Source organism: Rana temporaria, chromosome 5, assembly GCF_905171775.1.
Source record: "Rana temporaria chromosome 5, aRanTem1.1, whole genome shotgun sequence".
NCBI classification, from domain to species: domain Eukaryota; kingdom Metazoa; phylum Chordata; class Amphibia; order Anura; family Ranidae; genus Rana; species Rana temporaria.
This window is the reverse complement of record NC_053493.1, coordinates 127,988,638-128,010,341: the sequence shown is the minus strand read 5'-3', so window position 1 is coordinate 128,010,341 and position 21,704 is coordinate 127,988,638. Positions and strand designations below refer to the sequence as shown.

Genomic DNA, 21,704 nt, shown 5'->3' with positions numbered 1-21,704 from the left:
GTTTTGGATAGAGTCGTGAGGGATTAGAACACCTGTCAGGTCACCTGTGCCCCTGTCACAAAGGTTCACTCTCTCTGTTAGTCCTTTTTACTGTTATCACCGAGAGTAAAAGTGAAAATCTCATAATTCGGGTTGCCACCAGAACTGGAATAGAGAAGAAATCTTCCAGTAGGGACAATTGTTCTGGTGACAGCCAGAGATTCTGTCACTTTCTCTCACTTCATTTTGGTTATAAGGCAGAAAATTAATAGAAATTAATCTTTTTGTATGTTATTTCCTATCTTCAAACAAAATAAACAGCACTACGCCGCTACCATATAGAGACGGTACCCCCCAGAAATGTACTCAAGGGACTTTAAGGGCAACTAATAAACAAAAGAATTATAATAATATACACATTTTATTGGAAATGTAAAAAATGTGGTGCATACCTCACCATATATCAATATACAAATAAAAAGAGCCGCTGCTCCAGGTGTATGATGATAACCCGAGGTGGAATATCTCGTAGAGTGCCAGCCCCGACCCGCCTCCGTGGGAAACTTGTAAGAAAAGAAATGGCTGTACATCCAGGAATTTCCGATTGCCTTTTATTGTTCAAAGTGATAACACCAAAGACATCAACACGAGGTCACGCAGACGCGTTTCACACATACATCTTGTGCTTAATCATTAGTAATCAATAGTAATGATTAAGCACAATATGTTTTTGTGAAACACATCTACGTGACCTTGTGTTGGTGTCTTTGGTGTTATCACTTTGAACAATAAAAGGCAATCGGAATTCCTGGATGTGCAGCCATTTCTTTTCTCACCATATATCAAAGTACATAAAAAAAATAGCAGAATCGGATCATATGAATATATAGGGGCAGATCCACAAAGCGAGTACGCCGGCGTATCTACTGATACGCCGGCGTACTTTTAAATTTCCCGCGTCGTATCTTTGTTTTGAATCCTCAAAACAAGATACGACGGCATCTGGGTTAGATCCGACAGGCGTACGTCTTCGTACGCCTTCGGATCTAAGATGCAATTCTTTGGCGTCCGCTGGGTGGCGTTCTCCTCGTTTTTCTGCGTCGAGTATGCAAATTAGCTATTTCCGACGATCCACGAACGTACGAGCGGCCGTCGCATTCTTTTACGTCGTCTCTAGTCGGCTTTTTTTCGGCGTATAGTTAAAGCTGCTGTTTGGTGGCGTACTCAATGTTAAGTATGGCCGTCGTTCCCGCGTATCATTTTAATTTATTTTTTTCGTTTGCGTAAGTCGTCCGTGAATCGTGTAGGACGTAATTTACGTCCACGTCAAAACAATGACGTCCTTGCGACGTCATTTAGCGCAATGCACGGCGGGAAATTTAGGGACGGCGCATGCGCAGTTCGTTTGGCGCGGGGACGCGCTTCATTTAAATGAAACACACCCCCCTACTCGCCGATTTGAATTAGGCGCCATTACGCCGCGAGAGATACACTACGCCGCCGTAACTTCTTCCAGGATTCGAAACAAAAAAAGTAAGTTACGGCGGCATAGCGTATCTCAGATACGCTGCGCCGGGGCAGATCTTTGTGGATCTGTCCCACAGTCTCCTATTAGTGAGCCCAACACGTTTCAGCACTAATTAGGAGCCCTTTCTTCAGGGGCATTCCATACAGAGTGTTTACACTATACAATAGAGCTGCACAATTAATCGCGAAAAGATCGCAAACTCGATTAACCCCCGCGATCTCCAGGCTGGATGACCCGTGATTTTCATATGTCTCCGCCGGTTTCACGTAACCAGCATGGAACGCAAATGGCGGATATCGGAACTGATGTCAGCAACCGGAACTGACGTCAGTCTTCAGAGCATAATGTGGCACCGCGCTAGATGTCGATCTCTGCCGCTGGTGATGCTTGGGCATGGGCGGTACAGACAGTGTCTCACTGACTCACTCTGAGTCTTGGCCGGGAAACGAGCACAGCAGTGAGTGCGCACTGTGTGAGTGTGCTGTGCACGCCGGATCTGATTTAAAAAAACGTAATTGAGCTTCCTTGCATGGGCCACTAACTTTACTGTACTTGTACTATAACATATTATATTATGAACACCGCGCACACCGTGAACACACACCGTGAGTCAGCTTCCCTCCGGCCCAGGCCTGGCTTGCAGCAGATGATGACAGTCACGGCTATTAAAGGGGGGCATATGAGCATGTGAGTGAGCCGAGCAATGAGTGGACCACTGTCCCTTATTATTATGAATATTACCTAGTCTGAGCTACAGCTACCCCATAATTATTATGATTATTATCACAGGAGTCGGCTAGCTAGTGCTACCCAGAGTTTGGGGTAGCTGACTGTGGTAATATTCATAATATGTGTATCTGACTCAGACTGTGGTAATATTCATAATATATTATAAGGGACAGTGGTTGCCAGTATTTTAAGTCCACTCCTCACATGCCCCCTTTTAATAGCCTGAGGCCCAGACCTTGCTTGCAGATGACAGTCAGGCTATTAAAATGGGGCATGTGAGCCTGTCAGGAGAGGACTTAAAATACCGGCAACCAGTGTCCCGTTATAATTATGAATATTACCACAGTCTGCGCCAGCTACCCATATTATGAATATTACAACAGTCAGCTACCCAGAGTCTGGGGTAGCTGACTGACTGTGGTAATATTGATAATATGGGTACGGATAGCTGAATCAGACTGTACTACTGTGGTAATAATATTCAGTGGTTGCCGGTATTTTAAGTCAGAGATTGTGCATTTTTCAAATAAAAAAGTTTTTGAGAATCGTGAGAGAATCGTGATCTTCATTCTAAGCAAAAGAATCGTGATTCTCATTTTTCCCAGAATCGTGCAGCTCTACTATACAATATTTTAAAATTAAACATAACGGATTAGAATCAAATTACAGACATAGGCCCGGATTCACATACATCGGCGCATATTTATGCGGCCGTAGCGTATCTAATATACGCTACGCCGACGCAGTGCAGAGAGGCAAGCACAGAATTGACAAAACACTTGCCTCCCAAACTGCGCTGGGTTTCCTCGGCGTAATCCGGCGTAGGTGGAAGTGGGCGTGAGCCATGCTAATGAGGCGTGACTCCATGCAAATGATGGGCCAAGCGCCAGACACATACGGATAATGAACGGCGCATGCGCCGTCCCGTGGACGCATCCCAGTGCGCATGCTCAGAATCACGCCGAAACAACATAACCTACGCCCAGCCATAATCACGTACAACGTAAACTACGTAAAATACGACGGCTTGTGTTCCCTGGTCCATACCTTTGCATGGGTTGCGCCTCATATATGGGGAATAACTTTACGCCGGACGTACGACTTACGCAAACCGTGTATATTATGCGCCGGGCGCAAGTACTTTGTGAATCGCCGTACTTGCCTCATTTCCATATTTGAATCGAAAATCAATGGGAGCGCCAGCGTAAATATGCGCCCACGATACGCCGGCCATGATAATGGCGGCGATCAGCGATTTTTATCGGTACTGCGACATTATGGCGGACACTTTTGACACATTTTTGGAACCATTGGCCTTTTTATAGCGATCAGTGCTATAAAAATGCATTGATTACTATAAAAATGCCACTGGCAGTGAAGGGGTTAACACTAGGGGGCGAGGAAGGGGTTTATCATGTTTCCTGGGTGTGTTCTAACTGAAGGAGGGGGTGGACTGACATGGGGAAATGACGAATCGCTGTTCATACGTTGTATGAACAGACGATGGGTCATTTCCCCCCCTGACAGGACCGGGAGCTGTGTGTGTAAACAGCTCGTCACATTTGATGCCGTCGCCGCCATCTTGCTACACCCCACACTAAACTTGTATGCTACCGCGCATGCGTCAAACTCTTATCGAGCATGCGCGGGTTTCCAATGGAACAGGTAAGCATACAGACGACCGGTTTTCTCAGAAGGAAACACTCTGCCGGGAATTCTGACGGGAAAATGGAGAGCAGGTTCTCCTATTTTTCCGGGCAGTTTTCCTTTCGGGAAAACTACTAGGGAGCATACACACGGTCGGGATTCCCGGCCAAATGCTCTCCTGGCAGTTTTCCTGCCGGGAAAACCAGTCGTGTGTATGAGGCTTCAGAATGAATGGCAGCCCCATGCGTTTTGAATGTGGGTGGTTGCCGGTATCGCTGCGAATCCTGCACCCGTAAAGATGTGAACAAGGCCTTAATCAACTTTACATGCAATGTATATGACTCACAATTTTCCAAGTTTTTTCAGATTTTTATTGGTAAAAATAGAGAGCTGTATGTTATCCACTAGAGGGAGTTCTCAGTGGTTCATTGTAACATCTGTAGAAATAAGATATCAGTGACTGCAGTGGCAACATTTTGCCACCAGAATTTTTGAAAGTAGAAACTAAGGGCCAGATTCACAAAAGGGATACGACGGCGTATCTGCTTGTACGCCGTCGTATCTCTGTTTCTATCTATGCGACTGATTCATAGAATCAGTTACGCATAGATATCCCTAAGATCCGACAGGTGTAATAGTTTCTCACTGTCGGATCTTAGGATGCAGTACCGCGGCCACCGCTGGGGGGAGTTTGCGTCGTAAACCAGCGTCGGGTATGCAAATTAGCAGTTACGGCGATCCACAAAACTTTTTCCCGTCGTTACGTCGCCGCAAGTGTTAGTTTGCCGTCGCAAAGATAGGGCACCTTTTACAAAGTGTAAAATTAGTACACCATGTAAAAGTATACCCGTCTTTCCCGCGTCGCTTTTGAATATTTTTTTTATTTATTTTTTCCCGGCGCAAGTCTTTTTTTTTTTCACGTCGCGATTCACAAAACGTTGGCGCGTCGTAATTTCGCGCAAAGCGCGTCGGGAAATTTGCGTCGGGAGCATGCGCAGTACGTCCGGCGCGGGAGCGCGCCTAATTTAAATGGTACCCGCCCCATTTGAATTGGCCCGCCTTGCGCCGGACAGATTTAGGATACAACGCCGCAAATTTCCAGGTAAGTGCTTTGTGGATCGGGCACTTAGACAGAAAATTTGCGGCGGTGTAACCTAAATCGGTTACGTTACGCTGCGCCCGGGCTACGTCAATCTGGCCCATAAATCTTGGCTTTGTGTTCATACACGTATTATATACAAATCAATGTATTTTCTAATCTAGAAAGCTGTGTTTGTATATTATTTGTATTTAGTGTATTGCTAATTTATGATGAAACACTAGCTTTGTGAGTGACTTTCATGCAATAGCATGTTCATTGTTCTTGTCTACATGATAACTTTTGTATTCCTAATAATAATGTAACATAAGTACTAATTAAGCATCCATATTTTGTCTTTTTTTCAGATCTTGAATGTCAGTGCAATTGTTCTTGCAAATTTGTGTGTTTCCTACATCATGACAAGTCAAAATGATCTGGTATGCTTTTTGTTGTAATCGTTATTTTTTAATTAGCAGTATTTATAATTACTGTCATTATGTTTTGTTTCTTAACTGCCAGTATTTTACATATTTCTATACAGTTTTTGTACAAGAAACCTTTTACTTACGTTTAGTGTTGGATCCACATATCTTTGTATACTGAGGTGTATATTTTTAGGGCTAGTTCACATTGGCTTCAGACTAACATGCAAGTAAAATGCAGAAAAATGGTTTGCAATTGAGGTCATTCATAAGTCTCGTACTCACGATCAAATTTTCCGACAACAAATGTGTGATGGAAGGGTTCTGTCAGAAAATCCAACCTTTTGCATGCTCATCAAGCAATTATTGTCGGATTTTCCAACAACAAATGTGTGATGGAAGGGTTTTGTCAGAAAATCCGACCTTTTGTATGCTCCATCGGACAATTGTTGTCGGATTTTCCAACAACAAATGTTTTATAGCATGCGTTAAAACTGTCCGACAACAAATGTGTGATGTCGGATTATGCGATCGTGTGTACACAAATCCGTCGGGGGGAAAAAATCCTAAGTACAATCACGCATGCTCCGAACCAATGCTCACCATAGCACAACATTAGCAGAAGTTGCCCAAAGGGTGGTGGTAAATAGCTGAAAAACAATGTAGTTTTGTGTATGTTGGCTGAAAAAGTTCTGCGGTCTGCATGCACAACAAGTTTACGACCGACGCCCTTCGCACAATATTCCACGGATTTGTCCGATGGAAATCCGATCGTGTGTACAAGGTTTAAGATTCTATAATATCAGCTCAACCTCAGTTGGCGATCAGTTTAGGATGGGTTTTAAACAGTGGCGGCCTGTCCATAGGGGGCGCCCGGGTGCCCCCCCCCCCCCCTCCTGTAGTCATAAAAAAAAAATGGGCCCTTTAAGACATTTAGAATGTCGTTCTGCAGCCCCGCCCCCTCTGGCTCTCGCAAATAACATACATTCATGCATTGCATGAATGTATGTTATTGTGGCCAGCTGCCACTGGTCTATTCAGATAGCCGGACATAGGGCGCCGGATACCTGAATAACGGCAGCTAGTGTGCTGTGCGGAAGTGCCTATCAGAGCCAGCGGCTCTGATAGGCTTTCCGAGTACAGCCCCTCGGCTCCCGGATGTCTTATCCTCGGAACGTAAGGGGGCTGCGTCCCTTGGATAAGACTGACGGCCGTCTCAGCCAATCATGTTCACCGATTCTGGTTATCGGTAACCTGATTGGCTAAAGCATCATCAAGGGAGGGAGAGGACATCGAGGGACTTGGAAGCAGAAAGGTAAGTGCATTTTACAGGGCACAGCGGCCACAATGGGCACAGAGGCTACAAAGGGCACAGTGGCATCAATGGGTACAGTGGTGACAAAGGGCACAGTGACATGCACAGTGGCAACAAGGGCACAGTGGTGACAAAGGGCACAGTGGTGACAATGGGCACAGTGGCAACAATTAAAGGGCACAGTGGTGACAATTGGCACAGTGGCGACAATTGATGGCACAGTGGCTGCGTTTGATGGCATGGCACAGTGGTGACAATTGATGGCACAGTGGCTGTGTTTGATGGCATGGCACAGAGGTGACAATTGATGGCACAGTGGCTGTGTTTGATGGCATGGCACAGTGGCTGCGTTTGATGGCATGGCACAGTGGTGACAATTGATGGCACAGTGGCTGTGTTTGATGGCATGACACAGAGGTGACAATTGATGGCACAGTGGCTGTGTTTGATGGCATGGCACAGTGGCTGCGTTTGATGGCATGGCACAGTGGTGACAATTGATGGCACAGTGGCTGCGTTTGATGGCATGGCACAGAGGTGACAATTGATGGCACAGTGGCTGTGTTTGATGGCATGGCACAGTGGCTGCGTTTGATGACATGGCACAGTGGCTGCGTTTGATGGCATGGCACAGTGACTGCGTTTTGATGGCATGGCACAGTGGTGCGAATTGATGGCATAGTGACTGCATTTGATGGCATGGCACAGTGGTGATAATTGATGGCACAGTGGCTGCATTTGATGGCATGGCACAGTGGTGACAAATGATGGCACAGTGGCTGCGTTTGATGGCATGGCACAGTGGTGACAATTGATGGCACAGTGGCTGCGTTTGATGGCATGACACAGTGGTGACAATTGATGGCACAGTGGCTGCATTTGATGTGCACAGTGAGGCTGCAATTTTTTTTTGTTTTTTTGTTTGCGCCCCCCAAAACTTTTGAGCACCAGCCGCCACTGGTTTTAAATGCATCGATATTAATTTGTATGAAGGAAAATAAAACAAAGTACAGTAATATGATGTATGGTGGGTGTTTTTATATGAAGAAATTCCATTGTACATTATTGCAATGACAATAAAATAATGATCTCTTATCACTTAAAAGCAACATTAAATACAAGTGCACGCAATTTTATAAGATCCAGTTTAAAATTCAAATGTTGTATTTCACATCCAGTAAAAATACTCAATAAACCGAGGCCTCCATTACACCAACAGGTGCGTTCATGCGGCATGCTTTTTTGCATGTTCCCATGTGTCCTGCTTTAGGGTAGCCTATTAATTTAAAAAGGACTTCTCTATTAATGAGAAATGCAGAAAAAAAATGCTGACAATTTTTAGAGTCACGCTGCACCAAAATGCATAGTATTGCATGTTTCCTAGATGTGTGGGGGTGCCATTAAGAATTAATGCCATTCCATTCACCCTCCCATGAGTATATCTTAATATAGGTAAATCTTGGGCACACAAAAGAATGAGTAACACTCTACCTGTACAACTTATACTGCTGAATCTGGGCCATAAAGATAAGATGTGCAGAAGGCAAATGGGTATTGTATTTGCTCAGAACAATAAGTGATGGCAAGGGGTGGGAAAATGGAAACATATATTGTATTAGTTAAATCCACTAAAAGCCTCCAGTCTTGATTTAACCACTTTAAGACCAGGCCCTTCTTCTGATAATTTTTTTTACAAGTTAAAATCTATCTTTTGCAAGAAAATTACTTGGAACCCCTAAACATTCTATATTTTTTAGCAGAGACCCTAGAGAATAAAATGCCGGTCATTATAATTTTTTATGTGCAGTGTTTTTTCAAATGCATTTTTTCTGAAAAAATACACTTTAAGGAATTTTAATGCAAAAAAAAGCACTATATACTGTATTTATTGGCGTATAACACTCACTTTTTTACCCTGAAAATAGAGGGTAAACTGTGCCTGCGTTTTATACGCAGGGGGCTGTGGAAAATGTTGTTTCCTGAAACTTCCCTCTTAAAGTTAGGGTGCGTGTTATACGCCTGTACATGTTATATGCCGATAAATACGGTAATTCATTTTTTTGGGTAAAATTATAAACAATGTTACGCTGAGTAAATAGTTACTGAACATGTTACTTTTTAAAATTGCACATACACACGTGGAAAGCTGCCAATATTTTCGGCCATTTTGCAAACTTCTATTTGTTGTTGCCAACCTATTAACTAAGCATGCTGTGTACTCACCACGCTAAAATATAGTATCATAACAACTACTAAATTGCTGTTAAATCCTCCATGGGACCAGGTACATATGATGAAACGTCTTCTTTAAGACTGATTGCCCACCCGATTTTGGCTTAGTAAAATGACCTTTACTTCATGCACAATACTATTTAGAAACAACTCGCTGTTCTATAGCAGAATGTTAGCTTCAGGATTTTTTTGCAATGCAGAATCAAATTCGGTGGTCAAATAATGGATTCATGTGGTTACAAGGGAATAGAGATGGAAGCAGGAAACTGTTTGCAGGGACATTGTACTGTAATGCCCCGTACACACAACCGGTCTTCCCGTCGGAAAAACTGCGATGAGAGCTTTTCTTCAGGGAATCCCGATCATGTGTATGCTTCATCTGACTTTTTCCCACAGGAAAACTGCCGAAAAAAAAGAGAGCAGGATCTCTTTTTTCCTGTCAGGAAAAAATCTTGCGGGAAAACTGTCTGTATGCTTTTCCGACAGGAAAAAAAAACATGCATGCCCGGAAACAATTTGACTCATGCTTGGAAGCATAGAACCTAATTTTGTCGGCTCGTCGTAGTCTTTTACGTCACCTCGTTCTTGGCAGTCAAAAGTTAACCAGACTTTTGTGTGACCACATTATGTGTATGCAAGGCAGGCTTGAGAGGAATTCCATTGTTTTGTATTTATTTTTTTCGAAGGGAAAACCGCTCGTGTGTACGTGACATATGGCCTGGAGAGTTTCTGATGAAGATATGGCCATATCCCCAAAGGAAACTATGGGTTAGATTCATAAAGACTTACCAAGGCGTATCAGTAGATACGCCGTCGTAAGTCCGAATCCACGCCGTCGTATCTTTAAGCGGTATGCTCAAATTGAGATACGCTTAAATGTTGCTAAGATACGACCGGCGTAAGTCTCTTACGCCATCGTATCTTAGTTGCATATTTACACTGGCCGCTAGGGGCGTGTACGTCGATTTACGCAGAGAATATGTAAATGACGTAGATACGCCTATTCACGCACGTACGCTTGCCCCTCGCATCTAAGATACGCCGTTTACGTAAGGCGTTTTCAGGCGTAAAGATAAACCACCAAAAAAGATGGCGCAGCCAATGCTAAGTATGGACGTCGGACAGCCGTCGAATTTCACGTCGTTTGCGTAAGCCGATTCAGAATGGGGCTGGGCGTAGGTTACGTTCACGTCGAAAGCAAGAAGTATTGCGACGTGATACTGAGCATGCTCCGTACGATCGGCGCTTCATTTACGTGTATGGTAATGAATTGTGAATTCATTACCATACAACACGCCCTCTACCTGCCTATTTTGAATTAGGCGTTACACCGGGCCATTTGCGCTACGCCAACGTAACTTAGGAGGAAAGTACTTTGTGAATAGAGTACTTGACTCACTATCTTACGTCGGCGTAGTGCAAATGGGATGCGCTACGCCGGCAGAAAGATACGCCGCCGTACGTGAATCTAGCCGTTTGTGCGCACAATACTTCACACGAATAGTTACTGGGTCCAAAGTTCTTCTTTTTTCTTTTTGAGCATAAAAGTCTCAGCCTACATTTTATTTATTTATCTATTTTCATAAGGGCCTTGTGCAAGGTATCACTCTCTCACTCACTTCTTTATTTGATTTTGCTTTGCCCATTGACACTGTGAGGAGTTTATCCATTACTGTATTGGCTTATGTGTATGTGAACCTCAAAAAAAAAAAACGGTGAAACTGGTAGTGTGTGGGTTAGTGTGACCCATTAACTTCTTTTCCATGTGCCTCCTTGAAGTTGTAGAGGTAAAAATGCCTTTGCATAAGAAACTCTTAGCGTAGGATATGCATCACAACAACATTTTGTTCCTTGCTCAAACATGAGCGCACAAATTTTAGAATCGGACAGAATAATGTTGTAATAAATAATTATTTATAGATATACTTAAAGTGGAGCTCCACCCTTTTTTTCAAGTTTATATCATTCTATTTAACACTGCCCCCTTAATTACATTTGGCATGTTTTTTTTTTTTATTTGAAAACTCACTGTGTTCTTGCCGTGAGTTTATTACTCCCGCCGCGGCGGCAGCGCTGCTATGTATGCCTCCTGGGAGATGTTTTTCCTCGATCCCAGGAGGCTGGGCTGAAGTATCGCGGGACTTCGGCCGCAGCTGAAAAACACCTCGAGCGAGTCTGCTCACACTCCGCAGTGCACTGAAGCCATAGCTGTATCGTCCTGACTGATTCCAGCCAGGACGATAGGAAGCAGCTGTTTTTTTTTTTTTTGTGAGCGGGGGGAGGGACTGTACCTGGTCACACAGATCCTGGAGGAGATAGACACACACGATGCCATAGCTGAGCATCTGTGATAGAGGCAGCCTGAAAAACATCGAGCGAGTCTGCTCACACTGCACTGAAGAGGAGCCTACGATGGCATATAGAGCTGGCTGCTGTGACTCTGCGGTAAGGTGTGGGGGTCCTGTCTCTGCGGTGCAGGGGGGGAGTGCTGCTATATGCCATCGTAGGCTCCTCTTCAGTGCAGTGTGAGCAGACTCGCTCGATGTTTTTCAGGCTGCCTCTATCACAGATGCTCAGCTATGGCATCGTGTGTGTCTCTATCTCCTCCAGTGTCTGTGTGACCAGGTACATTCCCTCCCCCCGCTCACAAAAAAAAAAAACAGCTGCTTCCTATCTTCCTGGCTGGAATCAGTCAGGACGAAACAGGAGGAATTAACCCTTGTCTGACCGCAGGGAGACTGATGCCTTCAGAGATCCTGTCATGGTCTTACCTCTCTCCTGTCTCCTTCGTTTGACATGTGCTGGCGGCCATCTTGGTTTCTAGGTCTCTTGTAGCCTCCCACCCTGCGGCTCCTCCTTCCCCCTGGGAGGAGCTGGATACCTGGCTCACATATATAGGAGGTCTGTGACTTCAGTTCCTTGCTTGGTCCTCCTGTGTGCACATGCTTCTAAGACTGCTGCTGCTTCTGGTTCTGATCCTGGCTTCGTCTGACTTCTCTGCTGGTTCCTGATCCTGGCCTCGTCTGACTTCCCTGCTGGTTCCTGATCCTGGCTTCGTCTGACTTCCCTGCTGGTTCCTGATCCTGGCTTCGTCTGACTACCCTTCTGGTTCCTGACCTCTGGTTTCACCATCCGTTGGACTTTTGCTTTACAGCTTGATTTTCAATAAAGCCTTCTTATTTTCACTTATCTCTTGTTGTACGTCTGGTTCATGGTTCCGTAACATTAGGACCAAGCCATGAATTTTGACGGTACAGAGCCATCCTCGCTACCCACGCTGGTTGCCAGACTTGTTCAGCTGGAGTCCCTGATGAGTCAGTTCGCCGTGGCGTTGCAGACCCTGCTTGAACGCACGGCTCATTTCGCTCCCGTTGCCGATGGGTCGGTCGTCGCTCCTGGGCCCGCTCCTACGGCCGATCCGACTGTTGCGCCAGAGTCTACCTCGACACCTGTTGTTGCGCCTGCGGTGTTTCGGGGTATGTCCGGTTCTGCCCCCCTTCCACAGCGATTTGGGGGAGAGCCAACTCAGTGCCGAGGTTTCCTTAACCAAGTGGGCATTTATTTCGAGTTGCTGCCACATGCCTTTCCCACTGAGAGATCAAAGGTGGGGTTCTTGATCTCGCTGCTCTCGGACAAGGCCTTGGCCTGGGCCAGTCCTTTATGGGAGAACAACAATCCGGTGGTTGCCGAGTTTTCCGGTTTTGTTGCTTCTCTTCGGAAGGTATTCGATGTGCCGGCTCGCGCCGCCTCTGCTGCGAAGCTCCTTATGTCCGTCAGACAGGGTTCACGATCCGTAGCCGAATACGCCATTGAGTTTCGTACCCTGGCAGCAGAGGTAGGTTGGAATAATGAGGCCCTGGTCGCTGCTTTCTCTCATGGTCTCTCGGATGCCTTGAAGGATGAGGTTGCAGCTAAGGATCTACCAGTGGAGCTCGAGGCTCTTATTTCTTTCCTGATTTTGATTGACACCAGACTCAGGGAGAGACCTTCCTTTAAGGTGAGCCTGCGGAGGCCTCCTAACAGTTTGGCGCCTACGTTTGCTGTCCCACCCGTGCCTCCCTCTCCTCCCACGCCTCCTGGTGTTGACTTGTCTGGGGGTGAACCCTCGCAGCTGGGGTTTGCTCGCTTGTCCGAGGGGGAGAGGGTACTCCGGAGACGCGAGGGCCGATGCATGTACTGTGGTCTCGATGGGCATTTTCGGTTGGCATGTCCTAACCGTCCGGGAAACGCTCGCACCTGAGATCCTGTCGGGGGCAGATCTTGGGTGGAGTCTCCTCGTCCCCGGTTTCCCGTGTTGATAAACCACTGATCACTGTTGTCCTCTCCTGGGTCGGGGGCTCGGTGACGACCCAGGCGTTGGTGGACTCTGGTGCTGGTGGTTTTTTCATTGATAGTGAGTTCGCTGCCGCCAATTCCATTCCTCTACAGGCTCGAGGTTCCCCGCTGGCTCTAGAGGCGATAGACGGCAGACCCCTCCAACCGTCACACGTGACTCATGAAACCCTTCCAGTGGGGGTAGCCATTGGTGCCGCTCACAGAGAGTCGGTCTGCTTCCAAGTTATTTCGTCTCCACACTACTCGGTGGTCTTGGGGTACCCCTGGCTCCAGAAGCATAATCCGACTTTTGACTGGAGATCGGCCGAGATCCTCTCATGGTCACCACAGTGTGGGGCTAAGTGCATTCATGGGTCTGTCAAGTTGCTGTGTACTTCCTCGGACTCTCTGTTGCCTCCTGAATACGAGGAGTACCGGGATGTATTCGATAAGGTACGCGCAGTTGCCCTACCTCCGCACCGCCCATATGATTGTGCCATTGAGTTACAACCTGGTGCCGTTCCTCCTCGCGGCAAGGTCTATCCACTGTCGGTTGCGGAGAATGAGGCCATGGAGGAGTACGTGATGGAGGCGCTGTCCCGTGGTCACATTCGCAAATCCTCGTCCCCGGCAGGGGCTGGATTTTTCTTTGTGAAAAAGAAGGGCGGTGAGTTGAGGCCTTGTATCGATTACAGGGGTCTCAATCGCATCACGATCAAGAACGCTTACCCGATACCCTTGATTTCCGAGCTGTTCGATCGCCTTAAAGGGGCCACGGTCTTTACCAAACTCGACCTGAGGGCGGCATATAACCTGGTAAGGATCAAGGCGGGCGATGAGTGGAAGACCGCCTTTAACACCAGGACCGGTCATTATGAATCCTTGGTTATGCCCTTTGGGTTGTGCAATGCGCCCGCAGTCTTTCAGGAATTCATCAACGATGTTTTCCGTGACCTGTTGCAGCAGTGTGTGGTGGTCTATTTGGATGACATCTTGGTATATTCTGAATCCAGGGAGGCCCACATTCTGGATGTCAAACGAGTGTTGCAACGGTTACGAGAGAACAAGCTGTTCGGTAAGCTTGAGAAATGCGAATTTCACCGATCCCAGGTAACCTTCCTAGGTTACATCATTTCCGCTGAGGGGTTCTCCATGGATCCTGAGAAGGTTTCGGCTGTCTTACAGTGGCCTCAGCCCAGTGGTCTTCGTTCCTTGCAGCGTTTTTTGGGCTTCGCCAATTATTATCGGAAGTTCATCAGGGACTTCTCCATGCTGGCCAAGCCTCTCACGGATCTGACCAGGAAGGGCAGTAATTCCCAGGTCTGGCCGCTCGAGGCCATCCGGGCTTTTGAGGCCCTAAAATCCGCCTTTGTGTCGGCTCCGATTCTGTCTCATCCCAACCCTGGGTTGCCCTTTGTCCTCGAGGTGGACGCGTCCGAGACGGGAGTAGGCGCCCTTCTGTCTCAGCGTAGGACACCAGAGGGTCCGCTGCTTCCTTGTGGGTTTTACTCCCGGAAACTGTCACCCGCGGAGTGCAACTATCAGATTGGTGACAGGGAGTTATTGGCCATAGTGCAGGCTCTCAAAGAGTGGAGGCACTTGCTCGAGGGCTCGGTGGTTCCGGTTCTCATCCTGACGGACCACAAGAATCTGACCTACCTTTCTGAGGCCAAGAGATTGACACCACGTCAGGCCAGATGGGCTCTGTTCTTGTCACGTTTTAATTACGTGGTCTCCTACCTACCTGGTTCCAAGAACATCAGGGCGGATGCCTTATCACGGCAGTACTCCGAGCTGTCCAGGGAGGAATCTATACCGACTTCGGTCATACCTCCGAATCAGATCCTGGCCGCCATTCGCACCAGCCTGACCTCTCCCCTTGGTGTGCAGATTTTGGCGGCTCAGTCTGGTGCTCCCTCTGGGACACCCAACGGCAGATGTTTTGTGCCTGAGGAGTTGCGCACTCGGTTGTTGCGAACCTACCATAACTCCAAGACCGCGGGGCATCCTGGTAAGAATCAGCTGTCCTGGGCTGTTTCACGTCTGTTCTGGTGGCCTTCCCTACGTTCCGACATCGCCGCATATGTAGCGGCATGCTCCGTTTGTGCCCAAAGTAAGTCCCCTCGGCACCTTCCGTTGGGTCTGCTGCAACCCATAGCCACCGGGGAGCGCCCATGGTCACACCTGGGGATGGATTTCATTGTGGACCTCCCTGCATCCCGAGGCCATACGGTCATTCTCATGATTGTGGATCGGTTTTCCAAAATGTGCCACTGTGTTCCTCTCAAGAAGTTACCCTCTGCACAGGAGTTGGCCACGATTTTTGCCCGGGAGGTCTTCCGGTTGCACGGTTTGCCCAAGGAGATAGTGTCGGATCGGGGGAGTCAGTTTGTGTCCAGGTTCTGGCGCGCCTTTTGCTCCCAGTTGGGGATTCATCTCTCCTTCTCCTCGGCCTACCACCCTCAGTCCAATGGGGCCGCAGAACGATCCAATCAGGCCTTGGAGCAATTCCTTCGTTGCTATGTCTCCGATCACCAGGACAATTGGGTTGACCTCCTGCCTTGGGCTGAGTTTGCCAGGAACACGGCTGTGAACTCTTCCTCTGGGACGTCTCCCTTCATGGCCAATTATGGGTTCCAACCTGCCGTGTTACCGGAGGCATTCTCTCCCCAGGATATTCCGGCTGTGGAGGATCACCTTTCTGCTCTACGTGCTTCTTGGGTACAGATCCAGAGGTCCCTTGAGGTCTCTGCGCAGCGCCAGAAACTCCAGGCTGATCGCAGACGAGCGCCTGCTCCTTCCTACCAGGTCGGAGACCGTGTATGGTTGTCCACCCGCAACCTCAACCTTCGAGTGCCCACTCCCAAGCTGGCTCCTCGCTTTGTTGGTCCCTTCCGAGTGCTTCGCAGGGTAAACCCGGTAGCCTATGCCCTTGCGCTTCCACCTGGCATGCGGATCTCCAACGTGTTTCATGTCTCCCTGTTGAAGCCACTGGTGTGCAATCGCTTCACTTCCTCGGTTCCTCGGCCTCGTCCGGTCCAAGTGGGCAATCACGAGGAGTATGAGGTGAGCAATATCCTGGACTCACGCCTGGTCCGCGGTCGGGTGCAGTTTTTGGTCCACTGGCGTGGTTATGGTCCTGAGGAGCGTTCCTGGATTCCCTCCGCAGATGTCCATGCTCCTGCCTTGCTCCGAGCCTTCCACGCACGCTTCCCTCAGAAACCGTTTTTTGCACCGCGGAGGAGGGGCCCTTGAGGGGGAGGTACTGTCATGGTCTTACCTCTCTCCTGTCTCCTTCGTTTGACATGTGCTGGCGGCCATCTTGGTTTCTAGGTCTCTTGTAGCCTCCCACCCTGCGGCTCCTCCTTCCCCCTGGGAGGAGCTGGATACCTGGCTCACATATATAGGAGGTCTGTGACTTCAGTTCCTTGCTTGGTCCTCCTGTGTGCACATGCTTCTAAGACTTCTGGTTCTGATCCTGGCTTCGTCTGACTTCTCTGCTGGTTCCTGATCCTGGCCTCGTCTGACTTCCCTGCTGGTTCCTGATCCTGGCTTCGTCTGACTTCCCTGCTGGTTCCTGATCCTGGCTTCGTCTGACTACCCTTCTGGTTCCTGACCTCTGGTTTCACCATCCGTTGGACTTTTGCTTTACAGCTTGATTTTCAATAAAGCCTTCTTATTTTCACTTATCTCTTGTTGTACGTCTGGTTCATGGTTCCGTAACAGATCCAGACACAGCATCAGTTTCACCATCCATCCCCCTTTATCCAGAGACCTGCACCAGCTCCGTCATCCATCCATGCCCTTATACACAGAGACCTGCACAGCACCAGCTCCATCATCCATGCCCTTATACACAGAGACCTGCACAGCACCAGCTCCGTCATCCATGCCCTTATACACAGAGACCTGCACAGCACCAGCTCCATCATCCATGCCCTTATACACAGAGACCTGCACAGCACCAGCTCCGTCATCCATGCCCTTATACACAGAGACCTGCACAGCACCAGCTCCGTCATCCATGCCCTTATACACAGAGACCTGCACAGCACCAGCTCCGTCATCCATGCCCTTATACACAGAGACCTGCACAGCACCAGCTCCGTCATCCATGCCCTTATACACAGAGACCTGCACAGCACCAGCTCCATCATCCATGCCCTTATACACAGAGACCTGCACAGCACCAGCTCCGTCATCCATGCCATTATACACAGAGACCTGCACAGCAACACTTCATTCATTCACATTCTTACACAAGGCACCGCTGTCATTCACTCCCAACACACCATCAGTTTTGTGCGAAGCACCCCCGGTGTCTGCTGCTGCTACAGGGAAGCTGCACATCGCCCCCAAGGCTGATGGTACGGAGAAGATGCTTGGTAAAGTTTGTGCCATCACAGGAAAATAAAAAAACCTTGCACCTCCACTGCACATTGATTCATAAAGTCTTCACGATATGATTGTGGCTGCTTAGTATTCACATAAATACTTTTAAAGTGTTGTTACATTTGACTTGATAATGTCATTTAAATGTGACAGCTTTCCTTCAAAAGGATTCAAAATGTGACCGCGTCTCATCAGTAGAGTCTAAAAGCAATAATGTCCTATCAATAAAGTCAAAATGTGGCAGCATTCCATCAGAAGAGTCTAAAAGACTTGTGCAGCACTGAGCGTGTGCGAGATCTGGAAGGCTGAAATCCAGGAAGTCATACAGTCTGGCTTCATGATGCCCACACTTAAGATGGCCCCAGTCAATTTCTGTTTTATAAAGTGTCTAAATGCTGTAACAACCTAACAAAACGGACCTTAGTTTACAGACTAACTGTAGTAGAATACATTAAGCTTGTGTATTACAGGGGTTTTCATATTTAAAAAGTTTTTATTTTTAAATTTGTGGCCGGAACTCCGCTTTAAGTATTCCATGGATCAATTCTTTCGCACTTTCAGTAATGTTGAAAATTGTTTTTTATATAAAGCCATAAAGATCACATTACTAACAGCAATAATGCAGCCATTGATGTGAGAGTTGCTGAAAGTGTTTTTAGATTGGTTGCCCTTTTGTGGAGATTTAAATTCAGTGGGGTCTTCCTCTTTGTTACAGCAGCACTATAGTACCTACAACTGCAGTAAACTAAAACCACTATTAACTGTGAAAAAACCTTAAAAGTTGTATTGTAGAACATAAATTGGGATTATTCGCGGACGACGTTCTTTTAACTTTATCCGCTACCGACACACTACTAGAAGATGTAACCGCTATCCTAGATAAATTTGGATCAGTCTCTTATTATAAGATTAATCATAGTAAATGTTTTGTACTACCTATGAACATCCCGCCAGACCTAGTTGTTAAACTAAAACAACAATCTAGCTACAATTGGGACAACCCCTCCATTACCTATCTTGGGATTCAACTTACTTACCCACCTAATAAACTGTATGAAGCAAATTATCTCTTCTTATTAACTCAAATCACTCAAGATACACAGTCTATTAAAAAGACACAACTATCTTGGATTGGAAGAATAGCAGCCTTTAAAATGAAGACGTTACCAAAAATTCTATATTACTTCCGCTCCCTCCCCATCCCATTACCGACTAAATTTTTCACACAAATTAACTCGAAATTGAGCAACTTGGTCTGGTTGGGAAAGAAACCTAGAATTGCTTTATCTACTATGTCATTGGTTAAAGCTAAAGGAGGCCTAAACCTCCCAGATTTATGCCTATATTACTTCGCCTCACTCCTTGATCAAATGAGATACTGGTTCAGATATTCAAATGATAAATTATGGTTGAACATTGAACGAGAAGTGTCTAAAGGGAAGGATCTATTTTCCCTTTCCATGGCCTGCTATGCTCTACCAAAAATTAATACATCCAACTTCCTAACAATTAGAGCTACTCTGGCAGCCTGGAAGTTTGCTCTAACAAAATTACAGCCGACATGTAACCCAGTCCTAATGCCAATACCACTAGGAGTAATCGATTACTGTAAAGTAAGAATTACTACCACACCCTGGTCCAAACAGGGAATCAATTTTTTTGATCAGCTATCACCCGATGACATACATAAAATAACAAATAAACTCATAGCCAAACCGTTCAATAAAAACTTTGACCCAAAGAAAAGTGTGGAACTCCCTAGGGCGCTGTGGGAATTCTTAATTTCCTATAAAATAAGTGGGAAGAGAGGCATATCCCATATATATAAACTACTTTCATCTTTTCCAATTCAAACCAAAACTTTAAATATGATTAAATGGGAGAAGGATCTATCACTAACTTTTACGTGGGAAGAATGGCAAAAAGCCATCCATATTAACAGTTCTTCTTCTGCATGTGTAGAACATTGGGAGAACGCCCAGAAAATACTAAACCGCTGGTATTTGATCCCTTACAGACTATCCAAAATATTCCCTAGCTCCTCTCCCATATGCTGGAGATGTGAATCCCACACTGGCAATTTGTTACATACCCTCTGGGATTGTAAAACCTTATCTAGCTTCTGGAATAATGTATCCTCCTTTATCGCATCCTTCACTGGTAATCTAAAAATACTCACACCTGAATTAGCCCTACTAGGTTTAAATCTAGATGTCTATCCTCCTCAATTTAGAACTATAGTTGCCAACTTCCTTACAGCAGCGAGACTCACCATAACAAAACTATGGAAATCTACCTTAGCACCTAACTTATCTGATGTTGTCCAGAGACTCAATACTCAGGCTCACTATGAGCTAATGTTAGCACATAGGAAAGGAACCATAAGTAAATTCATTAAAAATTGGAATGAATGGATTACTCATCCTAGGGCCTCAAATTTTCTGAAGAATTTTAATAATTATTAAGTGTGTTCCTGAACGACTACACTCCTAAACTAGACCGGATGTAAAAGATAACTTCCTACTCACCTTCCCCTCCCCTCTTTCCCTTGATACCCCTTTATGTTAATTTTGATTTTATAATATAATATAAGATAATGAGCCATAATCCCTTGTTTACAGCATGATCCCGTTGGGGTAAACAGGGATTGCTAGTTACTTGTTTAAGCATCTGACCACTATCCAACTGGACTAAGGCCCTATATGGTTACTGTTTAGTAAAATGATAATTTGAAGCCTACCCAGGCACACTGTTGAACACAAAGTATGACTAAGAAACTGTTGTATTGTTATGACTCTTATTTGTGCTTTATTGTGTATCTTTGAAAAATACAATAAAAAACATTTGAAAAAAAAAAAAAGTTGTATTGTAATTTAGGGTTCCCATCATTATCACTGAGTCTTAGAATTCCTTTAAATTTGTCCTTGCTAGGCAGAAGAATTAATGAGAAAAATTGAAAAAGAGGAGGAACAGATTGCTTATGATTACCCTGATAAGAAAATCTACCATCTCTGCATTGTTAACTTGGTTATTGGGTAAGTGTTTTTTTTTGTTTGTTTGCTTAAAGAAATATGGTACAAAATGAGGCCATGTACTAAACATTTCCAGTTCTGATAAGTGCTTTTGCACCCCTACATGATGATCAATGTATCTTGAAGTGAACCTATAAATGAAGCTCCATCTAGGTGCTCTCCTTGAGGTCCCGACCTTCAATCCAGTCTTTCCATTTTTACATTACGGGCATTTTCAAAGAGAAACAGAACTGTGTCTAAAAAAAAAAAAATAACTCGGAAGAGGACAAGGGACTAGTCACCAGTATTGCCAGTGGCCACTTTGCAGATGATCTCTTCCCTACTACTGACTTACCATGCCCTGGCCTCTTGTTCTTCACTGTGTCTGTTTGTACCATCTTGGTAGAGGCAAGACTTTGTCCTCTCATGTCACAACCTCTAACAAATCTCACTCCATATTTCCTGAGGCTAGTAATAAAAAGTAGTAGTGCCTTTCACACTACAGATATACAGCTATGAGGATATGACCACATGAGTGCCTAGGCACCCTTAGATATCAGGAAATGCACAGTTATTGCATAGGAATTTAAGACAAAATTTATTTATTTTTCAGGCACACTTAACAAAATTTGATGTCCCCTTTACCATAGCAAAACTTCACTTTTTGAGTTTGGGTCCACATTTGCATTGATTTGTAAATTTGTAAATTACTGTTTATCTCCCTTAAGCTGGTTACACATATATTGAAATTCAGCCGATTCAGCAGAAACCAATTTGTGTGTAGCCCTCTCTGTTCAATAGAAGCCAATTGTTGGGCTTCTTTTGAACAGTCCTATTGGAAAACCAGCATTTGGTCAGCCACTGCAGCCAATGGCTGCGCACTGAACAGTGTATTCTAACGGGAGGAGGAGTCCCCTCTGTCAGAATACATTAACACAGCGGGAGAGATTCCTGTGTCTACATCGTTTATTTGGATGCAGGAATCTGTAAGGTTTTGTTTTCATTTAACCTGCTGGTTGAACAACAAAAACTGTACCCCGCTTTAGAGCAAGCT

At 45.9% G+C, this 21,704-nt stretch overlaps 1 protein-coding gene across 2 annotated transcripts in view; it reads left to right on the top strand.

The window, feature by feature from the left end:
* The window catches only part of LOC120940329 (tetratricopeptide repeat protein 30A), a 90,432-nt gene that overhangs the window by 53,746 nt on the left and 14,982 nt on the right, over positions 1 to 21,704 (top strand). For both annotated transcript variants that reach the window (XM_040353107.1, XM_040353106.1), the window contains 2 exons: positions 5,330 to 5,401; positions 20,571 to 20,674. In XM_040353107.1, coding sequence (XP_040209041.1) covers positions 5,330 to 5,401; positions 20,571 to 20,674 — 176 coding nt within the window. The remainder of the gene's footprint in view (positions 1 to 5,329; positions 5,402 to 20,570; positions 20,675 to 21,704) is intronic.